The following is an 18016-nucleotide window of genomic DNA, read 5'->3' as shown; positions in this document are numbered from 1 at the left end:
CATGCAGCCTTGATGAACATACAGTGTAAGAGACTTTCAAAAGCATAAAAACATCTGACCCCAAACATCTGAATGGGGTAAAATTTTATATATTTTGCTTTACTGAAAGCATGATGTTAAGACGATGTAAAAAAAAAAAAAAAAAAGAAAAAAAAATTATATTTACTTCCAGATAAAAAAAAAAAAGATCCCATACTCCACTGTGTGTATTTCCAGAATAATGATCTTCCAGAATAATCCAGTGCAAAGTCATCCAGAGGCATTCAGACAGACAAAGATACGGAATGAGCTTCAAGACTGCTGGTTCATTAACTGATTGCCTTTAGCTTCAGTTTAATTTGTTCACTATGATAAAGATCACTGGTAGACGGGGGATAAGGGCTATTGATTCCAGCTGATTTGTCCTTGTAGAGCAGACTGGGTGTGAATCACAGTGAAATGTGCTAATTGAAGAATGCTCAGGACATCGCAGCTGGTTTGGCTATTTTTGCCACTTTGATTTAATTACGTTTGTAATTTGCACCATCAAGTCTGTTTCACAGTAAACTAGTGATGCTATTTATGAGTATATGATATTTTGCATTTGCATATTGAAATGTGAATGTCTGTGTGAAGGCCAGAATCAGTGAGATATTTTTTTTCTTCTAATTTATGCATTTTATGCCCTCAACAAATCTACTGTCACACTCGTGTAGAGGGAAGGCACAAGACGATGCATTTAATACACAAAAGAGTTCAATTAGAATCCAATCAGATGATAATCCATGGATGCAAAGGGAACTCGCTGCAAAACAACAACAATACAGTGAACTGACCACAATTTAAATATGAAGGCAAATGAGGATAACTGACAAGACACACCTGAACAAAACAAAAGCATCAAACACGAGGGAAAACTAGGTCACAGAACACGAGGAATGAAAACACAACAAAAGAACATAAGTGTGACACTTACAGTACTACATTTTAAAAATTGGCAATACAACTTACTAACAGAAATCTAATGAATATGCCTCTTTACAACATGCAATTAGTAATGAGTATCAAAATATCTCCCTTACAGAGATGAAATCACATGATGTCTGTCCATTCTCTCAGTCGTCAATATAAAGTTATCAAAATAAATTTGCATTTCGATGACTTTTCATGCAGGAATGCACTCCAAGGAAATTAAATATGAATCAACATCTTGTCCTGGCAGTTTGTATCTATATTGATGTTTCATGCTAGTTTATTTCTGTCAGTGATTTATGTAGCCTTTCCCCCCGTCCTTATGCTGTGTACGGAGCATCCCATCTCTTGACATGTTGACTACTGGAATTAAACAAAAGCTGACAGGATTGAGCAGTTACCCAGAATTCTGTTTCATGTGGTGACAGGAATAGAGCCAGGCTTCTGTGGTAATGGACATGATAGAAGGAAGAAAAAGAGATGCTATGACAGCCAACACTCAATGCATTTTAATATGAGAATGCAAAATATGAGATGTCATGAGTAATTTCATAAAAAAAATATAAGCAATTTCTTGTGTTAAGAGTGGATTAATGTTTTGCATTGAACAACAGTAAAAGAAAAATGAACTCCACATCTCTTTTAAAGCTTCCGCACATTAGCATTTTATGTTTGTTTCTTTCATAGGGAAGGGTTGCTCATAAGATGTTCACTAGGTGTTTAAAAAGTAGAGAAATAATTTTATAAATATTCATATTTGATTCAAAAATTAGCTAGTGCAAAAAAATAAATAAAAAATAGTATTTTGATACATAGAGAAAAAAATGTTTTTGATTTTGATTGTGCACATAGTCATCTTAAAGAAAAGCTGTATAAACATAACATATGGGATATTAAGATGAAGTAATCTTTGAATTTGGTTCAACTGAACCGTGCCAAGACTTAATCCTCATTCATATCACTGCAGTGTGGTTCTCCTTTATAATGGAGTGGATGGAGGCATTGCACATGGAGTTTCATGTTAGCATGTTAGCAATAAGCAGAAATAATGAATGGCAGCTATCACATCAGCCTCTGTCTTCACACTTTTTATGTATCCTTCTGATGAAAGCTCAGCTGCTTCACTTATGTGTCAGATATTTCAATCCATAATATTGCTTTCAGCATACTAGTTTTTCATTCTTCTAGACCTTCTTTAACACCTTCATGTCATCTATTATCACCTGATACTTTTGTAACACTTTATGTTTGCTATCATCAAGTCATTAACAAGTATAAATAAATAACAGTTTGTGCATCCTATGAAAGTGACAACATTTTATCACTTTCATAGAGCCTTCTCACAGCATGCACCCATGTTACTTTTGGATCAAAATGTTAAGTTAAATCCAGACTTTTATACTAAAGTCACTAAAGTAGTCGCTTTACAATGCAAATTTTATCAATAGTCTGCATATTCCCCAGAATACCACCAGGATTTAAGGGTTAAGTTATGGTTGTTTTGTTATTGATGAAGGATATCACTATAGTGTTACTATTTTAGTGTTTTATAAGTTGTTTATTTCACGGTACCTTTAGCAGACACATGATTGTATAGTACTCAGGAACTTAATTATTTAATGGAAATGCCTAGAAGCTTTTAATAGGCTATAAAAAAGTTGTTAACATTAGTTAAAGTATCAACAATGAACAATACATTTAATACACTATTTATTCATTTTTGTTAATGCTAGTTAAAAAAAAATCAAGTAGTTCACTGTTTGCTCTTGTTAGAACACAGTGCATTAACTAATGTTAACAAATACAACTTGTGATTTTAATAATGCATTAGGCTGAAACTAACATTGACTAAGACTAAGAAATGCTGTAGAAGTATTGTTCATTTGTGGTTCATGGAAACCAATCTAGTGTCGACTAATGAAACCTATTGCAAAGTGTTGCCAAACAAATGTTTGGTAATACTTGACCAATACAAAGTTTTAACATTTTACCACTTTAATGGCTTTTGACAATTATTCTAAAACGTGAACAATAGTAATTCGGAAGAATGAACCTATGTGCATACTTTTGCCTCAGTGATGCCTTTCAAACTGAAAGAATGACTTGCATATGAAGAGTGTACAGTATATACAAAGGTACTAAATGTGGAGGCGTGTTCCTTTTGTTTGTAGTACTATCACCTGTGCACTCTGCAGGTGGGGTTTCAGCGACAGGTGGTGTTTGGGAGAGGGAGGGTGGTTTACTGTGGGCACTCGAAGGCTGATGGGGGAAATGCTTTGCCTCGGAAGTATTGTGCCTGACACATGCTCCGTCTGCTGCCTCTGCGCCGACCCCTGCCTCTTTTGTTATGCTGATTAAGGCAACAGGCACTGTCTTTTGTTCGAGTCAGAGGACGCGAGAGAGAAAGAGAACGAGCACGGAGGGATGGTCACGCTCCCTGTGACCTATACTCTTCTCTTCTTCAACGTCACAAGGCGCGCGCAACAAAAGCGAGCCAGCATCGGCTGAGTTTCTCACATCGCGACGCGAGCGAGCTGAGGTTGACAACTCTTCCGTTCACATACGCTGGCCCTGGACTCATGCACGCTCGTTAATGTAATTTCTAACTGAAGGGAGTGCAATGCATATTGTAAAAAAGCGATTCAGCTGGTGGCTTCAGACTCTTAAACTGACTTGAAGGCGGGATGCACGAAGAAGGACGCAGAGGCAATAAATAGAAGCTGGCCGCAGTCGTCATGAAACTGATGGGGGGAACGTAAAACGGACTCTGAAGAGAACTTAAAACGTAAGACAAGCACAAACACCGGGGAAAGGAGCTTCGCTGCCTCAAACACTCACTGGTTTCAGAACTTGGACAGCTCCCTCGTTCAGCCGCCTACACACATCCACCGTGAGAGGATTCATCGGAACTACGGCACACAATCGACTCGGTATTCACCCCTAAAACATCGTGACGCCATGGCAAGTGTGCTTCAGGGAGAGAAGCAGCTTTTTGAGAAGTTCTGGCAGGGCACGTTCAAAGCCGTGGCGATGCCGAGACCCGAGAGCATCATCATCGCCAGCATCACCGCGCGGAGAGCCGTGACAAAGTGAGTCCTGTAGCCTGAGGCTTCTTATGCCCTTTCTAAAATGATGATTAGCAGTCGTTTTGTTTCAGAATGCCATTTAAAAGCATTCCTTTTGGAGTGCGAGATATAAAAAACATGCTAACACTTTTTTTTAAGGTGTCCTTGTTACACGTTACATGTGCTTACTATTATAATAACAAAAATGATACATAATAACATGCAAGTAACCCTAATCCTAACCCTAATTAATATTACTCTCATGTATAATTACACTGTACCAAAGACAAATTAAAATAAAGTGTAAGATAGCAAAACACATTATTTATTCCTGAAATGTGTCTTGTTTTTGTTTTGTCTACCATCTGTTTTGTATTGGGATCTCAGTACGCGATTAAAAATAAAGGTGCTTAAAAGGTTCTTCACAGCGATGCCATAGAAGAACCTTTTTTGGTTCCACAAAGAACCATTCAGTCAAGTGTTCTTTAAAGAATCATCAATTTCTTATCTTTTTATAATCTAATAATGCATTCTGTATAGCACATTGGTCAACGAAAGTTGTGTTTAATTGTGCTTTATAAATAAAGTGATTAATTGATTGATAATCTGAACAACCTTCTTTTTGCCACAAAATTAGAAAGGTTCCTCAGACGTTAAAGGTTCTTTATGGAACCAAATATGGTTCTTCTATGGAATCGTGAAGAACCTTTATTTTTAAGAGCTAGCTCTCTCAGATCTTCTCATTTGGTTGCCCTTGCTTGTGTTCATGCAACTTTTTCTCCCATTTCTATATCACACAAACACTGTGCTCTCCTGTGCTCTACATTCATCATCGTCCGTCCTTCACTGGAGGCCAGTCAGTTTCACTTGTGCACACATAAGTGCACAGCAGAGCGAGAGGCTACATAGAGTCCTAATGAATCAAGTCAGAGTGGAGCCCTTCATCATGCCCTTAGGTTAGTACATGAAGATGATCTCAGCACCTTCTCCTTCACCCATGAATTAGGAGGCATGGCAGCATGGCGAATAGAGAGAAAAGGCGAAATAGCAATAGAAAAACCAGGGCTTTGCTTCCCTTTCCTTCAGTTCCTGTTAATCAGGATCAAGCCTTACTCCTCGCTCATTACGCCGGTAAGGAGTGCATAACTGATTTGTGATTCACTCTTATGCATGTATCTTTCCATGCACTGTGTAACTCATCTTGCAGTCACGGGGAGATTGGAGTTGCAGTGTAGAAGCACTAAGGTTTCATCGTAGTCTGTTAGCACATAACTGCTTCATAGTTGAAATGCACCACAAACCTGCTGCTTTCTGTGTCTCAGTATTTTGTTAAGACATCAAATGTAACATTGCTTTAAAGAAATGTTGTTCCTGACTTGAAAGAGAAATCGTCATTTGAAGTGGTTTAAATAATATAATTGACCTTAAGAGTAAAACTAGTTGTTTAGAATTTAGGTTTCTTGACAAAACATTGTTTAAATGTTCAAACAAAAAGGAAAATTCTGAAATCATTTACTCACCCTCATGTTGCTCCAAACACAAACATATTTTTGTGAAAATGATGCGTAAATGATGAAAAATCCTTTAGAGTGTACAGTCTCTTTAAAAGAAACCCCCCCCCCCCCACACACACACAAAAACATATTTTGAAGTCAAAAATGGCTTTTTATGTTGTTGTTGTTGTTGTTGTTATCATCAGCGAGAACGTTAAGATTAAAAATTCACATTGTTCATTTTGCTTTCAGTAGCCTCTTCTCGCTCTTTCATTAGTCTCTTCCCCTCTACCTGTTTATCTCACTGTGAATATTTACATATTCATAAGGCTGCTCACCCTTCAGGGTGCACCTGACGTTGATGTTGATGTGTACAGGGTTGGTAATGACAGCAACATTTACAACCAAATCAATGGCACTGATTTAACCAGTGCAAATTCAGCATTCGGGGTTGTCTTGGTTGTTTTTACCACAGGCACAGATCACACCAGCCATTACGAGATTATAAGATGTTAAAATGGTTGAGAAATAAAATGATTTCTTTCTGTTTGCAGTAATAAATCACAAAGCATAAGGCCCATTAGCTTGTAGTATCAGCTGCATGACTGGAGAAACATCATTATTGGTTATTCAGCTGAAAAATGCTGGTCACCTATGCATCATTTTTTTTCTCTCTACTTAATCGGCTGTGTTTAATTTTCTAATTCCTCCTCCTCCTCCTTTCTCGTGGTGTCACTGAGCTTTACAGAGGCCCACAGCGCAGGGCGATTACAAAGGGTGTTGCTGATCCTCGTCTGTAGACCTAGTGTTTTCTGGCAAGACTAGAGAGATGAGTTCACTCCCGTGCAGCAAGAGGGTCCTGCCCCCAGTCACTGTAGCCACACAATCTGTTCTTCTCAGTGGCAAACCTCATTAAAAATGCAGAGGGTTTTAGCTGGACTCAGTCTAAGTGTGTTTGTGTGGGTTAGGAAGCAGATGGCCCGTGGGAGAAAGAGTAAGGGGGAGAACCCCATCCCCTAGCAGATGTTAGATTAACTAGGAGAATAAAAAGATTAGGGTTACCAACCTGGGAATGGGACTGCTCCCAAATGCAAAAGAAGAAAAATCACTATACAGTATTACAGTATATAGTAAACAATACAAATCCTATATAAATATATATACACACACATGGGCCTAGAATTAATTGTATAATGCATTCCCAATTTGTTCAACTATAGTGTTTATAATAGATGTAGAATAGACAGGGAACTAAAATACATATTTATAGAGTTTAAATACATTTTTTATTCAGTTTACTGCTGACTATAATAGTAAAATGTGACTCGTACACTTACATCTATTGTTTTTCTCTCAACAATGCAATTTTGAACCTGTGCAAATTATTGACTCGTACTTGTCATATCATCTTTAAACTTGCTTTAAAATTGCTTTTAAAACCCACCTGCTAACAATCAAGTGTATTTACTTGGTCTTTTCTTTTTACATGAATTTCCAGAGAAGTTTTATTTTTCTTGAAGACAAAAGGTTTGCACATATTTGCTTTGAGAAGGAATTGAGTTTACCGAGTTGCTTGTTTCGAAGATTGATTGTTCGTCTGCTATTGATTCGACTGGCTGAAACTGAATGAATTGAAGACTGCGGTTACCCCGTCGTTCATTATCATAACCCAAACAAGCTTGTGTAAGATTTTCCACAACCATTTTCTTTTGCAAAAGCTAAATTCCGATTTGTTTAAACTGCTATTGACCTGCAAATCATTATGTAACATCTATAAAGCTTGGTACAAGCCTCTATTTTTTGTTTTTAATTGAGTAGTCACCACAAACCCAGGCTACTGCTGGAGCTATAAAACGAACAGAAGGACAATGATGTCAGTGCTCTTCATTGGCGAGGTCTAGTACACCCAGTCTTTCTTTAGTTTTTTTCTCTGAAAGCAGAAGGAAACGGGATTGTTCAAAGGTTGTGTGTGTCAAGGCCTAATATAGAAGCCAGTCAGAACTCTCAGTTCCGTTTAGTTCCAATTCATTCGATTTAAATCAGCTGAAGCGGTGGTCGCAAATAGAGTTATGGCATTCCAAGGAATCTAATTTCAAGACTTATTTTGTTTTTTGGAAGGCCATTTTGCACAATTCTTCTTGTTCTTCTGGGTGGGTGGGGTCTCTGAAGGGACTGTAGCTGTCTCACAGAAATACTGATATGGTTGCCAGGCCTGCAGGGTTCAGCTATAATTCCTTTTAAATGTAGCCACTACTTCATTCCAGCAGAGGTAGTAGACACATTTTATTTAGCCAGAAGTGAGTCCAACATTCAGTCAATAACCAGATGAAAGGAACAGCTGTGAAACACCAGGGAGATGTTGAAATGCAGTATATGGACTTGATATGGAGGACTTACTGTATGTTGGCGATCTGATACTCGAGTGAATGAATATTTCATGTCTGTGCTGAGAAAGTGAAAATAAAGTCTTAATCGTCATTATATAGTGCATTTAACACCATTCATGTAAGAGTATGAACTGTGTGTGCATGTAAATATGTGCTGCCATTCAGAAATGTATTAAAGCTCTCAGGGCTATTTCAAGGTTATTCTGCACAGTGCCGAATCTAGTGCAGAACGGTGTACTTTCTTTTGTAGATTGGATTTTAATCACAGTGAACTGCACATTAAATCATATTTCTCCGGGAGGAATGTTACACTAAATTTATGCTTCACCCCCATCTTACCCTTTTCTTGTGGAGCCCACAAACCTTTACTATGTTCAGAGGAACTGTAGAACATCGCTGAATCACTGGAAAGCTGGTGAGATTAAGGAAAACGAGGCACAACCTGGGGTTATGCTGGAGTAATATCACCAGGATGAATAATCCATAAAGTGCTGGCACAGGACTGCATACATTTATGGAAGTAATACTGATTCCATTAAATATTAACAGCCATATTTAATGAGTATAAATCCACTTGTGCACTTTTTTCCATGCCTTGATAATTTACAGACTTTCTATTTCAGCTGAATAAAGTTTTAACAGTAGCTCTTTTTCAGCAAATCGAGTGGTTCGGGATAATTTCAGCTGTAATGTATGCAAAACTGTCTGGACTCATAATAGACAATAAAAGTTATAAGTTAGAGCATGTGCATTTTCCAGGAGAGGTGCGGTCATATTACACATTTTTGCTAAGGATTGTGAATATGTTATCTCATCCTGTTTATATTTTGCAATAGCATTTAGAAAGTGTTAGTTTGTTTGCTGGGTTGAACTTTTTGAGAGGTTACATTTGCTTTTATTTTATTACTTTTCTTGCATTATTTATTGTGCACAGGATTTACAGCAATGTGTACATGAATAAGTAAGTTATATTTAACTTTTTCTTTCACAGTGTCTGTATGCAAATAGAATCAAAACAGGCTGTTAGGAAGTATCACAGGGCAAATGTTTTCTAGCAGTTCGTTTAGTTTAGCTAAAAGCCAAACTAACATTAATGTCAAAGTATAACAGGGAAAAAAAATCTAGCATTGCCAAAAACCATGTGTAACACTATAGCAAACTATAAGAAGCGACTACAAATCTCTACTGGTTTCACACCCCAGTGAAATATAAATATACTCAAATGCATTTGAAATACATTTATTTCATGCTAAGTATACTACAAACTCTGCACCTTTCAGAGAAAGCATTCGGCAGCCACATAATGTCATCTAATTTCAGACAACAACCATTAGAATGCAGACTCTAATTCCTGTGTGCAGTAAATGACTGTAATTTCTTTCTTACTTTGGCAATATAAATGGGTACTTTTCTGAAATATGACAAATGCAAACTTTAGAGGGTGCAGCCTTCAAAATGAGACACAGTCTCTGTCAGTCTGTGTAGTAGAATGCTACTCAAACAGGTTCAATAGAGTAAATAAAAGCTAAACCTTAGGGCTATAAATGAACTATCTTCAGCTTCATCACCACCACACTCCCAACAATCTTATTAAACAGATTTTTAACACGTTCAGTCAAAAGGATTTAGCCTGTTTATGGATTTTAATCCACGCTACATGAACCTTTTCATATAAACTGGAATGAATACAAAACTAGAGCCAAACTAAAACTGAAATGAGACATTAGTAATAAATAGTACAGTGAATAAATGAAATAATCATAAATAAAGGACGTATGAAAACATTTCGAAATAAGGTGCATTAAAATGATATAAATATTCATTAATATGAATATTTTAATTATATTTTAAAACGTGTCTCCATGTACTGTTCTATTAAATAATAGCAGAGTGTGCGAGTTTTTGGATTTGGTAAGATTAAACTTATTTTAGTGAATAAAGTACCACATTTAGCTATCGTTTTGTTATGGTGGGTGCACAAAATAGTATTTTATCCTTGCTTCTAGAAAATCCTCAATCTATATGCTTCGTAACAGCTTCATATGGCCGTAAACATTTAATATTACTGTGGATTTATGCACTATGCATCATTAAAGTTTCACTTTCACCGTGACTAAGTCGGTAAATGTGGTGTTTACATGTAATAATCGTAATATGAGTTTACTTTAAGTAGAAAAGCGATAAAATGATCATCTTCCATTTAAAGACTTATGTTGCATTTTGAGACAAAGCAAAAATATATATATATAGTCAAACAACAATATAAAATGCGGACTATTAATTGGTTTTTCTACAATTAATTGTAGTATAAATTATACACCACGATTGGAAAATACTGTAAATAGATAAACTGTTGAGATTGATGACATTTAATGTCTCGGACTGAGCCTGTCGTCCCATTTAGCAACTGGTTAACATCTGTCTTTTTAAAGAAAAGTAATTGTTTAATAAAGTCACGAGTGGGGTGTGACTGGTGTGTTTTATGTCGTAGAATAAAACATGAAAGTATCTTGAGTTTGTGTGAACCACGGACCTTATTTTAGGGGATTTAACCAAACTCCCATTCAGAAAACCCATTGACTCTTGGACGATGGAAGAGAAAGTGCTAAACTCACTTCTGGGTTTTTGCCTACAAAGTGACGTCAAAGTGCCATTACTCTACTCTAACTAAAACTTTTTTTTAAATGCCAAAACACACAACAAAAATCTCATTTTTTAAAAATGTGAGCCAAAATCATCATTATTAAAAGAACCAAAGACTTAAACTACTTCAGTCTGTGTGCATTGATACACGAGTTTCACAATTTGAGTTGAATTACTGAAATAAATGAACTTTTCCAAGAAATTCTAATTTATTGAAATGCAACTATATAAAAAACATTCAAAAATAATTTTCAGTAATCAAATATTATACTGGTCTGATGTAGATTTGGTGTGATGATTTCCTACAGCACCAGGACTGACAGAATGCTGATATTTAGAAAATACAGCACATCTTGTTTACATGATGCATAGTTGAAAAAAAATAAAAATAAAACTATTTCAAGTACAACACTGCACTGTATGAAAAATAGCTCTGTCATCAAAAAGTTTGGCTCATAGCAGTGCCTGTTGATGTTTGTGACATTCAGAAAGTGGTTTGAAGGGTAAATCTACATGACTTTGAGAAATTTGATGATAAACTCCTGCTAATTAACATGCCATATGCCTTACATGCTTACATGCTTTCTGTAATTTGTTTGTACCTTATTTACTCGTGCTGCTGCACCGATGATGTTGAACATCGCTGGCTCGATACTCACGCAATCTTCTGAGACTCAGTCGAGCAGTTTGTGTCAAACTGAACATGAGACGAGTAGCAGGCACATCTTACTACAAGCTGTGTCTCACGTATCTCTCAGCTCGCCGACTCCTGATGCACACGTGCTGTAGTGCTATTTTCCTCACCACTGGACTCCTGGAGTGATCAAAGGCCATTATTAAAATGCAAACTTATCAAAGTCAAACCTTCATCACTTAAATTAAATCATTTCAAGCTTGGCTGGCTCTCCTCTTCTCTGCCTCCCCGTCATTTTTCATTTCCATCCCTTGCCCATCCTCATTTCAGGAAGACGATCTGCCACTCACGCAAAATTGCTTCCATTTGCATAACTGATGCTTCATTTGGGCTGGGACTGCTTCTGTGGCGATGTCACTGCCTCGCTATTGTGCAATAACGAGCGAATGGAGCTCTCCCACCTCTCAATTTAGGGATCAATCTTGCAGTCAAGGACAAGTGTTCCTTAAGTTGACATTTCCTTTCCTTCACCCTCAGGCTGAGCAGATGTTCGGGCTTCAAATGTCTGCACTGCTCTGATAGTAAGCCACGGAGTGATTTATTCAACATCCAGGATGGGCTTTTTAAGATGTTGGCATCAACATGTTCTCTTTATTGTTTTAGGCTCTTCTTTTTAATGTGTATGTTTCTATCGAGGCCGAACAGTGAAGTTTAATGAAGTAGAATTATAATGATGCTTCCCTGTATTCTGTTTCACTGCATATTGCATGGGAGGTTCACAGCAATTTACGCAAATCTTACTTCTGATCATTAATGTTCAGTCATATCTGTTCCAAAAGCTATACATATTAAAGGGAAGAACTCGCAAGTGACATCGAACGTCTGAGCCCAAAAGATTTGAGGAGGTGCTTCATAAATTGTGATGGTCTCTTACTATGTGCAATATTGCCATTGAGATTTCAGCAGGCGACAGATTCATCTGAGCAGTTATTACAAAAACCAAAGCTGACAGGTTTTCTGTCGTTCTCTAGATGCTTTAGCACGTTGTGACGTTCGTTAGAAAGATTTCCTCCTACAGGATTTTTTAAAAGTGTTCTCCTCTAACTCCTAATGTTCTCCTAATTAACTACTAACCTCACTGTGCACTCCACAAACTCTGGAAAAAATTATTTTAATTTCCACAAACAATTCAATTCTTCCCAAATGAAGATTAAGCTATTAAAAGATTGTATCTTCACAGGCTTTGAAGAAAGTTTTTCAGAGGCTATCTTCAAACATACTGTTATCAGAAAGTAATACTTTCACATATATGTTTCAAATAGTTTTTTTTTTTCATGTGCAAAACAAGAAAGGCATGTAGATAGGTGAGCAATGAAGTGACTATTTCAAGTTTTTAATTAAAAAGGCTTTGTAGAATTTAGAAAAACACCTTACTGTGAGCTAGGATTTTGTAAAAGAAGTGCACTACAGTGAATCAGGCCTTTTACAAGGTGCTCATGTTCCCATCCCCATTATAATGGGACTTTTGAATCAGATGCTATTTAATTATTTAAACGCCCTCAATATACAGTATTGCACTTTTTGCCTTTTAATTCTGTGGCGATGCTTTTCTGATCGTAGTTTACAAAGTAATATGGAAAACAGGGGCTACGGTATATGCTAAAAGTTATTTTGCTTTGATTTGAAATTTTCTCTTTGTGTTAAAATCTATAGGGAAATTGTGTGACTAATCAGTTATTATTCTTTCATCCTCTCTCCATTTCTACTTTAAAGTATCAGGGTCATAAGAAAAAAGGTATATGAGTGGGAGAAGGACGGCACAAATTTGACTGACACTTCTGAATAACTTACTGTAGAATATCGAAGCTGTCAAGAACAGGGCAAAGTAATGTCACAAACTTGGAGTTGAGTATAGTTTTTTAAGGCCTCTTTTAAGGCACTTTAACTGGTGCTCCCTTCTATGTTTTATGGTTATTACGATTTTCTGGACTTGAAATTAAACATACAGAATGCACTTTGTCTAGATTGTAATTGTTCCAGAATTTCTTTCCTGACGTGACAATGACGTCCTCTGCTTCTTAAATCTGCCTACAGTTGCACAAAAAACAACATAAAATATGTTAATTTAGGCAATTACTCATTAGCTTCTTAGAATTTGCAATTAAATCCTTAATGCCATCATTTTTCTCATTAGCTTCCACTTAATGTAATTAAAGCATAGAGAAGCATGTGTTGCCATATTCGATCATTTCCTTGAGCTGCCTGAAAACTGAATGGACAGAGTTTAATTAAGCTCATGCAAGTTTATGATATTTACTTCATTTTATTGCCTCACCAGTGGTTTAAGCTTACAAACTGGATAATAATGGCAACAAAATGAATCAATTAGACATTAGTAGATCAACAGTATTATTGCAAGACTGACTTAAAAATGGATTATTTTTGGTGGCAATTCCAGAATGCATTATTAGCAAGTCCCTGTTTCACTTGTGCAGAATGAAATTCATTTCAACAGGCAATTTTTTTTTTCTTTCTGTGTAGCATATTATGAATAACCTATTTTTTTTAGGACATGCGCCATCAAACATACAGAATGTCACTGTGTTTTGTAAATTGTAGGTCCTTGAGTGCACTTCATGTGACACATTATGGATAACAGAATAATCCACTTGCCCTTGAAAGGGAGCATTCTTGAGGAGACTCAGCGAAGTGAATGAACCTCCCTCGCATAAAATGGAAATAGCTTCTTTCTGATGGGGTACTAAATAATATAGAAGGTTAGTGGAAATGATGGCAGCATTTTTATTGAGCATCCACATAATGGCCTTCCTACACCTGCTTGTTAGGAGGGGGTCACAGTCCCTTTAATGAGGACTCACAGATTACGAACATTTACAGCTGGCGGTTCCCGCCAAGTGAAGGATTTTCCTTGCATTTTTTTTAATCTCCCTGTCAAAGTTTGGAAGCATGCATTTGATTGATTTCCCAAATGGAACATTTGTATTCAATTACAAATAAATAAAAAAATTCACCAAATCTGCAAAACCATACACTAATTATTGGCCTTTGACTCAGTTTTTTCAATTTCATAAAACAGTTTTTGCAAAACACAACACACAGTTCTCTATGCAACACACAAAAATCAAACAGTAACTATCTTCAAAAACAACCAATTAAAATCCCACACTTATTCACCGGTGCCTCACACGAAAAGCTAGAAGCTAAGGTTTTAAATAACTATGTGCATGTAATATATCCGAAAATACAATATTATGGCAAAGGTGTTTGCAACGCAATACAAATGTTTGCAATATGTGATATTCTGAATGCAGTGCATTGCAATTCATTTTGCAAGCGATGTGAGGCATTTTACATTTTCTTTATGCAATTCTTGGATTTGTGTGTAAAGTTTTGAAAATATGTGTAAGCATTTAAAAAAGTGTTAATCAATAATTACTAATTGATAAAAGACCAAAGGACTTGGTTGGTGGTCTGTCTCCGTGTGTATGCTTTCTGTGCATGTCCCAGCAGCCTCCCATCCTTTCAAGTGGAACAGTGTCAGCAGGCAACCATTACACAGGCCACTGTCAGTAGCATCCAACTCCAAAATAGCTCATCTTGCAGTGTTTGCCCGGTTGGTTTCAGTGTCTGGCAGAGCAGAGAGGGGCTGGGTACTGTAACTCACAGAGTAGACGGATGAGTCCTGCTCAGAGTGAAGCCCTCTCTCCATCTGCCCATGTAACAGAGCACAGGTGGGGAGGACAGATCTGATCCTTTGTGCATGCAATTAATGAGCAGGTCCAAGGAGTGCATGTGTGTGTGTTTGGAGCAGAGATATTTTAGTATTATACTTTTTGTTAATATGTTTAGCTTATTTAAATGTTAGAATTTTTTTTTTTTTAATTTGGTGTCCGCATCGTTTTTAATTTACCTTACCTTACTAATTTACCTTTACCTTATTTTTTTGTAAATTAAATTAATCATTCATTAAATTGTTTTCAATGTACAGGAGAATTCTACAGGTCTCATTTGTAAAGATTTTATCTATCAAAAAAAACGACAACATAAAATCTCATGAGTTTGAGAGACATTTATAGTCAAGTCAAGTCAAGTCAGCTTTATTTATATAGCGCTTTAAACAAAACAAAAAAAGCGTCAAAGCAACTGAACAACATTCATTAGGAAAACAGTGTGTCAATAATGCAAAATGATAGTTAAAGGCTGTTCATCATTGAATTCAAGGATGTCATCATTCATCTCAGTTCAGTTTAATTAGTATCTGTGCAACCATTTACAATCAAGTCAACGATATTGCTGTAGATGAAGTGTCCCCAACTAAGCAAGCCAGAGGCGACAGCGACAAGGAACCGAAACTCCATCGGTGACAGAATGGAGAAAAAAACCTTGGGAGAAACCAGGCTCAGTTGGGGACCAGTTCTCCTCTGACCAGACGAAACCAGTAGTTCAATTCCAGACTGCAGCAAAGTCAGATTGTGCAGAAGAATCATCTGTTTCCTGTGGTCTTGTCCTGGTGCTCCTCTGAGACAAGGTCTTTACAGGGGATCTGTATCTGGGGCTCTAGTTGTCCTGGTCTCCGCTGTCTTTCAGGGATGTAGAGATCCACCATCTGGTCTGGATACATACTGGATCTGGGTGACTGCAGTGACCCTCTGATCTGGATACAGACTGGATCTGGTGGCCACGGTGACCTCGGAATAAGAGAGAAACAGACTAATATTAGCGTAGATGCCATTCTTCTAATGATGTAGCAAGTACATAGGGTGTTATGGGAAGTGTTTCCGGTTCCGGTTTACCTAATTAATGCAGCCTAAAAATCCTTTAACGGATTTGGATAATAAAAGCATATTAGTATGTTATGTGTAAGCCAGGTTAAAGAGATGGGTCTTTAATCTAGATTTAAACTGCAAGAGTGTGTCTGCCTCCCGAACAATGTTAGGTAGGTTATTCCAGAGTTAAGGCGCCAAATAGGAAAAGGATCTGCCGCCCGCAGTTGATTTTGATATTCTAGGTATTATCAAATTGCCTGAGTTTTGAGAACGCAGCGGACGTAGAGGATTATAATGTAACAAGAGCTCATTCAAGTACTGAGTTGCTAAACCATTCAGGTATTCAGTAATGAGAATACTATGCATTCATTAAACTGGAATAACACTTTAAGGTGCCCAAATTTCATAGAATATTAACAAAGAGCACTGATTTACTCTTTAGTTTTAGAGCAGTTTAGGGGAAATTCCTCCTAGAAAGGTAATGAAGCTATTATGAGGAACTGTAAATTTGCTACAGAAGTTCTGTCTCTCCTCTCCACACAAAAACAATCTATATTTTATTCAGTTTCATTATTTCATAAAGAGTGCTGTGTGAAGTACGTTGAATGCTCGTAAAAACTGTGCTTTGTGAATTATTCAGTGAGCTGTTTTGCATAGCAAAGGCCAGCAGAGAGGAGGGGGTTGTGGAGTCTGGTGAAGCTCGAGTTGAGGAATGACACAGTGTTGCTTCCTTGTCTCAGATTCTCATCACGTTAATTACCGTATCTGGCTCTCGTCGGGGCTACAGTTCCTCTCGAGTCACAGCCGCATGCGGACAGTTTGTCAGTGGAAAGAAAAGGATATCTGTCTTTGTTTTTCAGTAAGGGTTTGATGCGATTAAAGCTACAAATTATTATGGCATTCAGAAAAGAACTTTTAGGAGAACATTTATCGGTTTTAGTCACATAACATTACCACTCATCTGTCATATTGATGACCATCAGATCATTGGATTTGATCCATACTGACGTGACTGAAATGAATAAAAAGTGGGACACATGTTTTAAGTCTGAGAGAACCGAGGACTTGATTGCCAGGTTATCTGTGAGGAGCTTTGGGAATGCTATTATAAATGATAGCAATACCCCTTCTCTTGAGATTTAGCATAAATTTAAATCACTTTACGTAAATATCGTACACCTGTAGCTGTGCAGGATACACTCGGAAATGATGTAGCCAATTACTTCACCTCAAGACGGACACATCTGTCTGTTTTTCTCTTAATTATTCATGCCAACATAATCAGGAGGAGTCTTACACAAACACCATGGTTGCTGTAGGCTTTACTCTATGTTTATTTCGGCTACTGTACTCCCAGGGCTATAACAAAATGAACCTCCCCACTCACAAATGGTGTATTGTTGGTAGCCTGGAATAATTAGGGCTGCTCTGGTGGGGTTTGGTTTAACGACGCAGGCTCTATCCTCCACAAATGGCATCCTCCTCAGAGAGAGGGACTCAGTCAGGACTGAAATAATCAATGATTTGTGGTTTCCATTTTGAGTCTCAGTGTGAAGCTGCTTAGTCCTGCTTCACTGCACAGAATGTTAGCCGTTCGGTTCGTCGCTGTCACAATCCCCCTTCCTTTTGGTCTATGAGACACTGCCACACACTCACTTTGCATACTTATAGTTCATCTATACAAGAAGAAAATTGCTATCTTCAACTATACAGACTGGTGCACAGTCAAAAAAGATGCAACAGAAATGCAAAACCTCACAGCAAAACTTCTTTAATTAAAAGAGAAAAAAAGACAGCTTGAGTTACTTTTATATGGAGCCCCGCACATGACATGCAAGAAAAAATAAATAAATTGTGCGCACGGTTTTCTAATTCATTCCCTCGATGTACTAAAAAGTACACACGATTTACTAATTTGTTTCCTCGAATTGCTAAAACATGCACACGATTACTATTTCGTTCCCTCGATTTATAAATTGTGCTTACGATTTATTAATTCATTTTCTTCGATTTGCTAAAACATGCACACAATTAATATTTTATTCCTTAAATTTTA

At 37.1% G+C, this 18016-nt stretch overlaps 1 protein-coding gene across 1 annotated transcript in view; it reads left to right on the top strand.

Annotated features, from left to right (window-relative positions):
• Positions 1-3238: 3238 nt before the first annotated feature.
• The window catches only part of LOC132140530 (serine/arginine repetitive matrix protein 4-like), a 31579-nt gene continuing 16801 nt past the window's right edge, over positions 3239-18016 (top strand). Inside the window, exon 1 of the mRNA XM_059549300.1 lies at positions 3239-4040. Within this exon, the coding sequence (XP_059405283.1) occupies positions 3910-4040 (131 nt within the window). The 5' untranslated portion in view covers positions 3239-3909. The remainder of the gene's footprint in view (positions 4041-18016) is intronic.

This window comes from Carassius carassius, chromosome 5 (genome assembly GCF_963082965.1).
Source record: "Carassius carassius chromosome 5, fCarCar2.1, whole genome shotgun sequence".
In the NCBI taxonomy this organism is placed as follows: domain Eukaryota; kingdom Metazoa; phylum Chordata; class Actinopteri; order Cypriniformes; family Cyprinidae; genus Carassius; species Carassius carassius.
Note: the sequence above shows the minus strand (reverse complement) of the source record. Positions and strands in the feature narration are given on the sequence as shown.